At 36.8% G+C, this 14,490-nt stretch overlaps 1 protein-coding gene across 1 annotated transcript in view; it reads left to right on the top strand.

Annotated features, from left to right (window-relative positions):
* The window catches only part of Sema1a (semaphorin 1a), a 678,660-nt gene that overhangs the window by 593,177 nt on the left and 70,993 nt on the right, over positions 1-14,490 (top strand). Inside the window, 3 exon segments of the mRNA XM_067764629.1 lie at positions 1,279-1,400; positions 3,976-4,056; positions 7,428-7,573. Of these exon segments, the coding sequence (XP_067620730.1) occupies positions 1,279-1,400; positions 3,976-4,056; positions 7,428-7,573 (349 nt within the window).

Genomic DNA, 14,490 nt, shown 5'->3' with positions numbered 1-14,490 from the left:
CTTGAATTGTGAACGCGACTCCTCATTTGCAGCGATTTTTACATGTGACTGTGACTGTATAGTGATAATGATAAAACGGAAATTTAATTTAAATTGTAGTTCATAATCACGCTTACTCAAAATCGCAGTGAAAAATAAACTTAAATGCGAAAATACAAATCAATGAATAAGTGACTTATGATCGGACTGAGTAGCAGCAGTGATAGGATAGCCAACTAAGTAAAAGTTGATAGCAGCAAAAATCGCAGCTTCATTGTTCCCGTGATAATAAATGTGATTGGGTCTGCGATTGGAAGAAATGCGTTATTAATAATAGGATTGAGTAACAGCAGTCATAGCATAGCCAGCTAAGTAGAAGAGGATTACGCATTAACTCCGCAAGCTCCACTTTCAAGCAAAAATAAAAAGTACATTGTTCCTGTGATAAAAACCGTGATTAGGTCTGTGATTGAAATTAATACGTGATTTATGATGGAAGTGAATATCAGTTGTGGTAGCATAGCCAACAAAGTAGGAGTAGATAACAGCAAAAATCGCAGGTTCTTTGTTCCCGTGATAAAAGCTGTGATTGGGTCTGCGATTGAAAGTAAGACTTGATGAATGATAGGAACAGCAGTGATATAATAGCTAACTAGAGAGGAGTAGATAGCGCAGCAAACTTCGACTGCGCCATATCCGGCTACTTACTAGCAGCAAAATTCGAAGGTTCATTGCCCCAGTGATAAAAGCTTTGCTTTGATATGTGATGATAAATATTGTTAAGTCGTATAATGAACGAAATGCATGTACTGTCAAAGAGTCAGTCACTACAATTTTTTTAGAAACTTTTACTGCGATTTGCTGTGATCTTTTTGCACCACTTTATACCCGCTGTAAGAACGTGAATTGCCAAATGTCAACTTTATTTGCTGTGACATCTCAAATTAATATTTAGATTTATATTTTTATTTTATTACAATTTCTTATTTGCTTATTGCTTTGTTCTTATAGCGTGACAGCATTTCACAATCTCACGCCAGCTAAAACTCATTTCGAATCTATGTATATTAAACATAACAACTTTTTAAACATTCATGCAATTCATTATATTTATTGCTTTTTCTCTCTCTCCTTCTCTCCATCTACTTTTGTATATACGTCAACTTTTTTCGTCTGCATATTTTTGCATGTCTTTTGAATGATGTGTCTTCGCCACACCAACGTCTACTGTTTGATGAAAATGAACCAACCAACCAACCCACCAACGCACGGATCGACCTACTTTTTTGCCCAACCCAGAATCGGCTAGCAATCTCGTAGAAGGACACTATGGCCCTACGAGCGCTAAATTGATTTATGGCATTTTTAATACGCCAACAAATTCAATTCCCGGCTCGGCAGTTTGTGCATTTTCATTGCAGGTAAGTTTTTTTCGTAGTCAAAAATATTCAAAAAGTGTGAGAGAATATGTAAAATGGGTTTGGAGGTTATTGAGGTGATAGCTTAATTATTAAAGTGTATATTTTTAAGGAAACCATGAAGAGTCTATAAACGTGATATAGATTACAAGGAACTTTGAAAAAGTCGTCGTGCTCTTCATACCTTGGAACCAATTCAAACATAACCTTGCTTTGACCTCCGGATCATCGGGCTGACTGTAATGCATTCTTCTACGAGCTTATCAGTAGCTGTATATGAGAACAGCGAAGCAGCGGACAGAAAATAAAAAAGTAAAAAAGCTGTGCGAAATAGCTTTTCAATTGTTCTAGAGATTCTGAGATAAAGGAAAAAATCGATTTTTTCCAAACTTTTCAGGCTCACTTTTTTGTAGTTTTAGAAACCTGTGAGTAAGCAAAAAATTGCGAGAAATTTTAAAAATTAAAATTTTTTGAAACATAAAAAAAATTTTAATTAAAAAAAAAGTGTTAGAAATATTCAAAATTACGGCAAATATTAAAATTTTAAAATCTAATCAGAGTATCTTTTCAATAGTATCAAAAAAGCAGGAAATTAGAAAATATTTGGAAAAATTTCAAAAACTCAAATATTTTGAACGAGACGATACATTTTAAAATTAGGGAAAATATATTTAATAGTAGTCAGAATATTATTTGATAGTTCTAAAAATCCTTATAATCAACAAAATTTTTTGCAAAATTACGTCAAATATTCACAATTTACAAAAAGTAAAAAATTTAAAAAACTTGTCGGTGTAGTTTTTGAATAGGTTCTAAAAATCTGAAAATTAACAAGCAATTACGAAAAATATTTCAGGTTTTTTCAAAGAGACGAAAAATTTTAGAATTAAGAGAAATACGAATGTATTTTGTATGAGTAGTTTTTAATGGTTCTAGGGTAAAAGTTACCCAAAGTGTTAACATTTTTCCAAACAGATAAAATATTTAAAAACTAAGAGAAAATTATAAAAAATTTTCTGAGTATTTCTTTGACATGGCTAGATATCCTGATAAGGAGAAAAAAAAGCTGTAAAATTACGCTGAATATTCAGATTTTTTCCAAAAAAAGTCCAAATATTTTAAAAAATTTTAAATTTACTTTAATAAAAATAAGCAAAAAATTTCAAAAGTTCAAAATTTTCCAAAAAAACAAAAACAACATAGCTCAAAAAATTAGAGGGGGTATGTAGACTTTCGATGCTTAGCATTACGGGAGCCCTGAAAACAACCCCGACGGCTGCAACCGTGTTAACTTTTATATTGACAGTCAAGCAGCAATTAAGGCAATAATCTCGCATAGCACAGCATCTAAATGCGTGTTAGAGTGTAAGCAGTCTCTGGAGAGAATCGGGACAGGGAGAAACATACATCTATATTGGGTCCCAGGGCATATGGGAATAGATGGGAATGAAAAAGCGGACGAACTAGCTAAAAAGGGCGCTTCCCTTGAAGCTTGCTCCGTAGACGTCCCAATTAGACTGGGCGATATTAAGCGATGGCGAGAGGTGCACATGATCGACCAAGCGGGAAAGGCGTGGGTTCAAATGCGGGGCTGTAAAGTGTCGAAGATTATGTGTAGGTCTTACAACCTTAGACTAACACAGTTGCTTCTATCATTAAAAAGAGAGGACTGTAGACTCATGACGGGTATTCTGACTGGACACTGCCTTCTGGCGTCACATGCCTTTAAATTAGGCTTGGTCAGTGATAGCAGATGTAGGAAGTGCGGGTTGGAGGAGGAAACGATCGAGCATGTTCTGTGCTCGCGCCCTGCACTTGCCAGGCTAATAATCCAGCTATTAGGAGTGATACAGCTGTCAGATCTAGAAGCAGCAAGTGGCTTAAGTCCTAGGAAGCTTCTAGTATTTGCCAAGAGGACGGAGTTATTTTATAACATCGGTCATGGTTTTTGATAGGGTTTTTCATTTTGGTCGTTAAAACAAACTTCTGGTAACACTACGGACTCAATCAGTCTATGTGAGGTCCTCATGGACCGGCCAGTTCAACCTAACCTAACCTTCCAAAAAAGGAACAAGTTTGAAACTAAGCAAACACTTTTTAAATGTGCTCGGTAGCTTTAAACTAGATCTAGAGATCGTCTGAAAAATGCTTTTTAACTATTTAATATATTTATTTTTATTTTATTTTTTAAATTCGAAAGTTTGAACTTTTTCGAATTTTTGAAAAAATCGATTCTTCTTCTCTTATTAAAAAGCTACTCATAGTAGTTTTTTCCGTTTATTGGTACCCCGCATCTTTGGCTTAAATTTTTTTCAAGCATTCCAATTTTTTTATTCATCCACTGTACTTCCTCCCACTTCTCGTTTGCAAACCTCAGCGCACAGTCAAGTGCTTGTACAAATGCTTTGATTTACATTTCCTGCGGGGGAAAATGTTGATTTTGGCGTTTGCATTTATTTTTCGTTAACAATTTTTTTTATTGATTTTTCTTCTACAGCGAATTCGTGTTTAATTTAATTTCACACACACACACGCATACATTTAAAGCTATAATTCCATTTTCATTCTTTCATTGCAGAAAATCGCTGACACATTTGAAGGCAACTTTAAGGAGCAGAGCAGCATTAATTCAAATTGGTTGCCAGTCAATAATGGCAAGGTATGCAACAAATACACACACATTCATACACTTACAAACACACATACACACATACATGATATAATTTTCACTATTTATGCAATTAAAATGCCACATATTTCGATATAACAAATCCGCGTAAAAATAAATGATGTGTGCATATGTGTCTGTGTAAGTGTGCGACTTAATACTTTGACACATATTTTCTTTGTCTGCATATATGAAAGTGCATATCAGCGTATATGTATTTGTGTATTTACATGTTTACTTTATTTCTATATACATTCAATTAAATTGGCCCCATACAATGTCACTATTAAGCAATTTTTTATTGCTTTGCCACAAACCACAATTGCCACTCCCACTCAAACCTATCTGTCAATTTATGTACACTTACATGCATAGACATACTTATATACCACTGATTGTAGTATATTTATTTGAGTGAAATGCGCACAAATTAAATTTCATTTTATCGTGATTGACTTTTAATGCGACTACATAAACATGTGCTTAATCGTGTCTGTATATAAGTAAGTAGTTATGTCGTAGTACTTTTGGGGGTTTTAAGTGGCCAATTAATGGGTATATATATACGCACAAAAATATAAACATAATTACCCGCAACCCTGTGAGAAAAAGTTGCGGCACCGGAATCATTTTTTGGAAAATATTACATCTATGGCAGGGAGGAGCGGAAAAATTCTATCTTAAGCGAATCTCGCAGATTATTTTGACTATCTTTATATGATCCTCCAATCAGTCAACCAGTCATTTTCATGAATTATTGAAGACTGCGAATGACGATATAAGAATATTTGGCGGAGCACATGACAACCATAGCAAAACCTATATTTTAGAATGGTTCAACCATGACATTGATTTTTCGTAGTTCAAAAAAGAACGTGTTGAGAAGAACTTTAATTCGGCCAAAATAATCCCCAGAAAAAAAATAGTCCTATATATCGTCACTTGAATAAATGTTTATTACAATTATTGGTTTTTTATTAAAAAATTGAAAAAATGTGACAGAGTTTGGAATGAATTTGGAAATTTTAAACATTGAAAAACTCCCTTCAATGATTTCTTGTTGCTCTATTTATATCTTTTCTGTTCATGAAAATTTCAGTATCCGCTCACTCGATTACATCAAAGTCTGTACAGTGTAATACTATTGAAGTAGATTGTTCTATATTCCCACATATATAAGAGTTTAGGATGTGATAATGTCACCCTCATTTACTTACTTAATTGGCGTTTAACCTTTTAAACGGTTATGGACGCCCAATAAGGCGTGTCAGTCACTTCTTCGCTCGGATAACTTGCGCCAATTGATCACACCGGTAAACCGTTTTCCACCTGGTCCCACTCGGCATCTTTCTCTGCTTCCTTTGGCGGGTTCCGTTAAGAATACTTTATTAGCCGGGCGTCATATTTCATTCGCATGACATGGTATAGCCAGCATAGCCGCTGAGTTTTAACTCGTTGGTTTATGTTGATGTCTGCGTAAAGCTCGTACAGCTGATAATTAAATCTTCTTCGGTACTCGCTGTCGCCAACGCGTAGAGGTCCGTAAATATTTCCAAGAACCTTCTCTCGAACACTCCCAAAGCCACTTCATCTGATGTTGTCATGGTCCATGTTTCTGCACCATATAACAGGACGGGTACGATAAGTGACTTGTAAAGCTTGAATTGCGTTCGCCGAAAGAGGAATTTACTTTTCAATTGCATACCCAGTTTAAAGTAGCATTTCTTGGCAATGGTGATTCTTCGCTGGATTTCAGAGCTGATGTTGTTGTTTGTGTAAATGCTGGTTCCCGAATAAACTGTATCTTTTACTAATTCGAAATTATGGCAGCGAACAGTAGCGTTGTTGGCACGAAAAAGCCCACTGTGATATCCACAAAAAATCGCGTTTCTATGCCAAAAGTTGCCCTGTGAAGCCCGTTCAGAAGTATAAGCACCGTGAACTCGCAGAAAAGCAACCTCCCCAGGAAGACGCCAGTCACTGTAGATCAACTTCGATCTGGATAATAAAATATGTTAAACTCTCAGTTAGCCAGAAACAACCACTACATACTTAATGTATGTCCTGATTTTCCCCACATGAAACCGATCATCTCTCCAATTGCAATGTAGAACCAGCACCTTTAACACCCCTATCTCTTTGGTACAACCCTGTTAAGACAGCAGGTTTCCTCGGACTCCCGTTGGATTATATTGATGACAATTTGTGGGTGATCACAACTAATGGATGGGGCGAAGCACTGCCACAGCAACAACATTATTCGTAAGATAATAAAAGATAAAATCGCACTTCAAGTGTGAACACTTGTATTTATTTCATTCGTAAGATAATCACCTACCGCGAGTGCTTCAGCTTTTTAAGCACTTTATAGTGGCTTATAGTTAAATACTTTTTTCACAAGGGTGTGGAAGACAAAATCTGATGATCTAGGCCTGTGGCTCAAAATATTGCGTGAGCAGATCACTTTTTGCACAAATACTCAACATTCGGTTGTTCGAACATTGACTGCAGTCCACTGATAAGCTGGCTATTTGGACATTGATTCGCCATTTACTAATTCGCTAGTTGTTTGAATCGCTCAACATCATTCACCGTTTCGCCGAATGTTTTATACCAGTACAACATTCATCGATCCACCGGTTAGCCATCCATCGATCCGCCGGGAATTCGTGCATTGGTTTATCATTCACCAAACCATAGGTTATGTGGTACCGGCCTACAATTAATGGATTGACCGGTTGTTTTGAAATGATTACTCTCTTAGCTGCAGAATAGACAATGCTAAAACTTTTACTGGAAGACATATTTCTGTCGTATACCTGAGGTCAATGCGCTTCTTAGACTAGCAAAAGTAATACTTAACTTACTTATTTCAAACACGCAGTCTGCTCCAAGATAAATTTCCTCTCTTCTTCCAATGAGAATAGTTCTGCACGCCTCAGTCCATATTTAGTAAAACCTCAGAGCTTAAAACTCAGCTTTTGCCATATCTTTCATGTTTTTTATTCAAATTGTTTTCATAAGCGTATAGAGGGTAATCAGATAGTTGATTATAGACTGCTGCATTTAGTGACAGTAATTCCTACCCTAAGCAAGTAATATAAACTTTAGCTGTGGCAAACTAATGCTTACTCCCCAGGAAAATTGTTCTATCATATTTGCATTATTTTTCATTTAATTTCGCTAATGTTTTCTAGTAAAAAATTCAAAACCAGATATAACAAACAAAAAACAAAAACCAACTAAAATCAGTTCTCAACAATGTTCCAAAAATTGTTAACACACAAAAACAACTTCATCTTAACCAAACAACACTTAAAGCTACATCTAACCACGTTTTTTCTTCTCTTTTGTAATTACAGGTACCCGAACCGCGTCCCGGCTCATGCCACAATGATTCACGTACATTACCGGAACCAACGTTGAATTTCATCAAAACACATTCGCTAATGGATGAAAACGTTCCGGCGTTTTTCGGTCAGCCAATTTTGGTTAGAACGAGCACAATGTAAGTACCTTTACTGCCTTGAATATCGTCATTTACTACTACATACAAACAAGTACTAGTATACGTGTTTATACGATGTCTACTCGTGCACATACCTTGAGTGTGTGACGAAACAAGAAAATGTTGTTGCGTTTTTTTTTTAATATCTGCAGGGGATTTAAATTATGTATATTAGGATGGTTTAAAAAATTCGCGATATTTTATAATCAAATCTTAAAGGTAGTTGAAATCTTTGAGATCTTTAGACCCAGTAAGTGTATATAATTCAAATCAGAACCAGAATAAATAGAGGAAAAGTAAGAGGAGCATGCGACGAAAGAGGCGAAGTAGGAGGAGGATAAGACAAACTTTAAATCTGAGGTGCTCTAAAGGTGAATATTAAAGTTCAGTTGAAAGCATAGTTAAACACTAACACGAATGAGGATTCGAAGGTGCAACCAAATTTAATGGGGAACTCAAAACCTAGTCCGGATCTTCAGGCTGAGATGAGTAAGAAGACGATTTTAATTTATAGATAGAAGAAGAAAGTTGGAACGAAGAAGCGACGGCGAACCTTAATGAGAAAATAGGGAAGAACTTAATGGAGAAGGCGTTAATGCAGTTGAAAGAAAAGCAAGGAAATAACAGCAGGGGAATGAAAAGTATAAATAATATGACTGCAACTTAACTAAAGAGAAAGACTCAGTGAGTGTACATATACCAAAACAGGAAAACAAATAATTTGAACGAGTAAGCTAAATTAAGAAGAGAGAAGGTAATGAAGCAAGTAATGAAAGTAAGGAAAACGCAAAGGAAAGGTTTAACACCAAAGTGTCGTTCTTAGGGGCTTGGCAACTGCTGGGAAAATGATGAGGAGTTCCTAATACAATGAGTGTTCCTAATATGTCTATCTTTTTGTAACAGATTTAGTTATAGCTTCAGTGATATATTGCTTGTTTCGAAAGGCTACTTTTTGAAAGCTTTGGGTACCTTTGAACGGTTTTAAATTGAAGTCTTCCAAATATTCGTTTATGGCCTCATGTCAGTCAGTTGATCGTTGATTTATATGACTATGCATAATAGTACAGTATACTTTTCTCGTATTTTTACGCGTGCGCCGAACTTCGGGCATATTAACTCTAGAAATATGTGTTAAGCGAACATGGTTTTTATGTGACAATTAAAAAACCGAAGTGTCCTACATTATTGTGCTTACTACTTGAATGTGGCTTGATTTGCAGCTTTGAGCTATCAACGGACCTATAACTTATTCATACCCGGTTTAAAAATGTGTTTAGAAAGCAGACACACAAACAGCACGGATACATGGTTCACCAAAAGAAAAATCATTTCGCAATTCGTTGTTTAAGTATCGTTGTAGAATCTACGAGGAATATTATCAAAAACGGATCTTAAGTCTGATTTTAGAGATATGTGATTTTGTATTGTCATATATTTTTCTGTTTCGTAATATCACTTCTGCTTCCCTTTCCCTTTTTTCTTTTACCATTTGGCTGTCTTTATCCTCATCTTTCACATTTCTGTGTATCCCTAACAACATCCGTCTTTTCATCTAACCACGTACCATACATATTTATCCACAAGTTTTTTATCCTCGCCAATACATCACTCTGAGTTTATATCCTTTTTACCCTGTTTTCTATTTCTTCTTCTTTTTTGTTTTTGTCTTTTTGTCTCCCCGCTTCGATACTGCTATTTCTATCGCTGTTGCCTTCTGTTAGCCAGCCTGTTTCACTTAATTTGTACACCTTTCTTATCCAATGTCTTTCCATCGTCGGCTTCCTATCTCATTGTTTCATATCCCTCCGTCTCATTTCTTTCCTTCTTAATTTTCCTTGTCCCTGCTCTAACTTCTGCTTTCTCTGTCTTCCACTTTTCTTCACAATTTTTTACCTCTGCCTCTCTACTACTTGGCTTTCTGCCTTTGACTTTGCTGCTTTCAGTCTCGTTTCCTCAAACTGTATTCTTTTTTTTTTGTTGCTCCACCTCTTTTACTTCATTTGTATATCCTTCTAACCCTTTGTCATTCCAACACCACCGATCTTTCTATTGGCCTCGTGTCATTGCATTTCGTTTTCTATATGCGCCTCTTAAAGTCGCCACCTTGGGCTCTCTATTTGTGTTTTCGACTAATAAAATAGTAAGATTACTTCCACACAAAGACGTCAAAATAAAGTATAGAGACAAAAGTAAAGAGAGATAGGAAAGTAAAGTTATCACAAAAAATGGAGAAATATAAAGAGCTGTAATCAAAACAAGAGATAAACAGGTAAAAGGATGAAGATACAGAGAAGGAGGAAAAGATGGCAGGAGAAATAAGCGTAGTAATAGACGAAAAACACATACCGGATGGGCGAGAAATTCGACCAGGAGGTACAGGACGACAAAGCAAAGACAAAAAGTTAGATATGTAAAAATTACGTTAAAAAAGCTGTTCTCATCCACCCCTTTCTCTACCACTTCCCTTTTGTGTCTACATATCGACCTTAACATCCTCTCTCCGTCTCTTTCTCTACCTTTCTACTATTTTTTGACTCACTTCTTTTATTCCCTTATAGTCTAATTTTTTCCCTCCGTATATCTGAATTTTTCTGTTTTCCTCTTCTTATCTTATTTCGTTATATTCCTCCCGTTATTATCACAACCTCGTTTTATGAGCAGAGCTTACAGAGTATATTAACTTTGTTCGCATAACGGCAATCCGTAACGGCATAAACTAATCGAGATAGATATAGACTTCTATATATCAAAATGATCTGGGCGAAAAAGGAAATTCATTTAGCCATGTCCGTCCATAAACACGATAACTTGAGTAAATTTTGAGGTATCTTGATGCAATTTGGTATGTGTGTTCCTGGGCGCTCATCTCAGATCGCTACTTAAAATGAACGAAATCGGACTGCAACCACGCACACTTTTTCGATATCGAAAATTTCGAAAAACAGAAAAACAGCTATAATTCATTACCAAAGACGGATAAAGCGATGAAACTTGGTAGGTGGGTTGACCTTATGACGCAGAATGGAAAATTAGTAAAATTTTGGACAATAGGCGTGGCACCGCCCACTTTTAAAATAAGGTAATTTAAAGGTTTTGCAAGCTGTAATTTGGCAGTCGTTGAAGATATCATGACGAAATTTGGCAGAAACGTTACTCATATTACTATTTGTGTGCAACATAAAAATTAGCAAAATCGGAGGGCGAACACGTCCACTTTAAAAAAAAAATTTTTTTTTAAACAAATTTTAACACAAAATTTGATATCTTTACAGTATATAAGTAAATTATGCCAAATTCAACTCCAGTAATGATATAAAAAATAAATAAATGTAAGGCGCGATAACCTCCGAAGAGATCTAAGGCCGAGCTTCTCTTCCAATTTGCGTCTTGCTCCTCTTGATTTTGCCTACAAATTGGTCGGACGGGACCTACATGTTTTATGCCGACTCCGAACGGCATCTGCAAGGCAGATGAGTTTTCACTGAGAGCTTTTCATGGCAGAAATACACCCGGAGCGCTTACCAAACACTGCCGAGGGGCGACCCCGCTTAGAAAAATTTTCTTCTAATTGAAAAACCTTATTTCTAAAATTTTGATGTTGTTTGCCCGGGAGTTGAACCCAGGGCATACGGTGTGATAGGCGGAGCACGCTACCATCACACCACGGTGGCCGCAGTAATGATATGCTGCAACAAAATACAAAAATAAAAGAAATTTTCAAAATGGGCGTGGCTCCGCCCTTTTTCATTTAATTCGTCTAGAATACTTTTAATGCCATAAGTCGAACAAAAATTTACCAATCCTTGTGAAATTTGGTAGGGGCATAGATTCTATGACGGTAACTGTTTTGTGTGAAAATGGGCGAAATCGGTTGAAGACGCGCCCAGTTTTTATACACAGTCGACCGTCTGTCCTTCCGCTCGGCCGTTAACACGATAACTTGAGCAAAAATCGATATATCTTTACTAAACTTAGTTCACGTACTTATCTGAACTCACTTTATCTTGATATAAAAAATGGCCGAAATCGGACTACAACCACGCCCAATTTTTCGATATCGAAAATTTCGAAAAATGAAAACAAACTGCCATAATTCTATATCAAATATGAAAAAAGGGATGAAACATGGTAATTGGATTGGTTTATTGACGCAAAATATATCTTCAGAAAAAACTTTGTAAAATGGGTGTGACACCTACCATATTAAGTAGAAGATAATGAAAAAGTTATGCAGGGCGAAATCAAAAGCCCTTGGAATCTTGGCAGGAATACTGTTCGTGGTATTACATATATAAATAAATTAGCGGTACCCAACAGATGATGTTCTGGGTCACCCTGGTCCACATTTTGGTCGATATCTCGAAAACGCCTTCACATATACAACTAAGGGCCGCTTCCTTTTAGAACCCTCATTAGTACCTTTAATTTGATATCCATAACGTACAAACACATTCTACAGTCAGCCCTTGTCCACCTTTATGGTGATATCTCGAAAAGGCGTCCACCAATAGAACTAAGGCCCACTCCCTTTTAAAACACTTATTAACACCTTTCGTTTGATACCCATATAGTACAAACACATTCTAGAGTCACCCCTGGTCCACCTTTATGGCGATATCTCGAAAAGGCGTCCACCTAGAGAACTAAAGCCCATTCCCTTTCAAAATACTCATTAGCACCTTTCATTTGATACCCATATAGTACAAACACATTCTGGAGTCACCCCTGGTACACCTTTATGGCAATATCTCGAAAAGGCGTCCTCCTATAAAACTAAGGCCCAATCCCTTTTAAAATACTCATTATCACCTTTCATTTGATAGCCATATAGTACAAACACATTCTAGAGTCACCCCTGGTCCACCTTTATGGCAGTATCTCGAAAAGGCGTCCACCTATAGAACTAAGGCCCTCTACGTTTTAAATAATCATTAACACCTTTCATTTGATACCCATATAGTACAAACACATTCTAGAGTCACCCCTGGTCCACCTTTATGGCAATATCTCGAAAAGGCGTCCACCTATAGAACTAAGGCCCAATCCCTTTTAAAATACTCATTAACACCTTTCATTTGATACCCATATCGTACAAACACATTCTAGAGTCACCCCTGGTCCACCTTTATGACGATATCTCGAATAGGCGTTCACCTAGAGAACTAAGGCCCACTACGTTTTAAATAATCATTAACACCTTTCATTTGATAGCCATATAGTACAAACACATTCTAGAGTCACCCCTGGTCCACCTTTATGGCAGTATCTCGAAAAGGCGTCCACCTATAGAACTAAGGCCCTCTACGTTTTAAATAATCATTAACACCTTTCATTTGGTACCCATATCGTACAAACACATTCTAGAGTCACCCCTGGTCCAGCTTTATGGCAATATCTCGAAAAGGCGTCCACCTATAGAACTAAGGCCCAATCCCTTTTAAAATACTCCTTAACACCTTTCATTTGATATCCATATAGTACAAACACATTCTAGAGTCACCCCTGGTCCACCTTTATGGCAATATCTCGAAAAGGCGTCCACCTATAGAACTAAGGCCCAATCCCTTTTAAAATACTCATTAACACCTTTCATTTGGTACCCATATCGTACAAACACATTCTAGAGTCACCCCTGGTCCAGCTTTATGGCAATATCTCGAAAAGGCGTCCACCTATAGAACTAAGGCCCAATCCCTTTTAAAATACTCCTTAGAAACTTTCATTTGATACCCATATAGTACAAACACATTCTAGAGTCACCCCTGGTCCACCTTTATGGCGATATCTCGAAAAGGCGTCCACCTATAGAACTAAAGCCCAATCCCTTTTAAAATACTCATTAGCACCTTTCATTTGATACCCATATCGTACAAACACATTCTAGAGTCACCCCTGGCCCACTTTTATGGCGATATCCCTAAATGGCGTCCGCCCATAGAACTATTACCTACTCCCTCTTAAAATAATCTTTAATACCTTTAATTTGATACCCATGTCATACAAACATATTCCAGGGTCACCCTAAGTTCATTTTCCTAAATGGTGATTTCTCCTTATTTTGTCTCCAAAGCTCTCAACTGAGTATGTAATGTTCGGTTACACCCGAACTTAGCCTTCCTTGCTTGTTCTTACTCTCCTTGACTTTTCCTATTTCCGCTGTCACCTTTTCATCTCAATATTTCATTATCTCGACTCCGTCGCCTGAAAGTAATCATTAAGTCTCTCCTCTTCCATTCCTATCACTTAAAAGTTATGATCGTCTAAAAGAAGATCTGCTGGAGGCGAGCTTATGAGGCACCCAAAAATTATATCGCAATTTTTTTACATTTAAACAAATTATGTTGCACCCTGCTAAACATTTAACTACTCAAGCATGTAGAGGAACTATTATGTATGTACATGAATGTAATCGCATATCCTGCATGACTTTATACTCTGCCCGCAGCCATTTTGGTAAGTCCTTGCAAAATGTCGTTCACCAGTGTTCCTTTACATTACATCCGGCGTTGACTTTTTAGTTGTGCTGACATTTGGGAAGTGAAATTGACTTTTTGCTTATGCTTGTGTGTGAGCGTATGGAAATTGTGTATGTATGTGTTCAAAAGTGAATGTGTATATGGGCTCCTTTATCTTGCAATGTACATGCGTGCGTACATTTTGCGAAATGTGTCGTTGGCCGGATGTCGGTCACGTACCACCGGATGAGTGGCTAACGCGCAAGTGACTATGAAATTGTTGTCGTTTTGTAATTGATCATTATTGTTGTTGTTGTTGTTGTTGTTGCTGTAAATTTTGGTGTTGTTGTTCTTGCAGTTATTGCAGCCAGCATTGTCGTCGTTGTCATTACAGTCCATTGCTGTGTCACAAGCGCCAACGCTACAGCGATGTAAGAAGTATTAGACAACTGCAATGGCAGC

Source organism: Eurosta solidaginis, chromosome 2 (assembly GCF_040869045.1).
Source record: "Eurosta solidaginis isolate ZX-2024a chromosome 2, ASM4086904v1, whole genome shotgun sequence".
Classification (NCBI taxonomy): Eukaryota; Metazoa; Arthropoda; class Insecta; order Diptera; family Tephritidae; genus Eurosta; species Eurosta solidaginis.
Note: the sequence above shows the minus strand (reverse complement) of the source record. Positions and strands in the feature narration are given on the sequence as shown.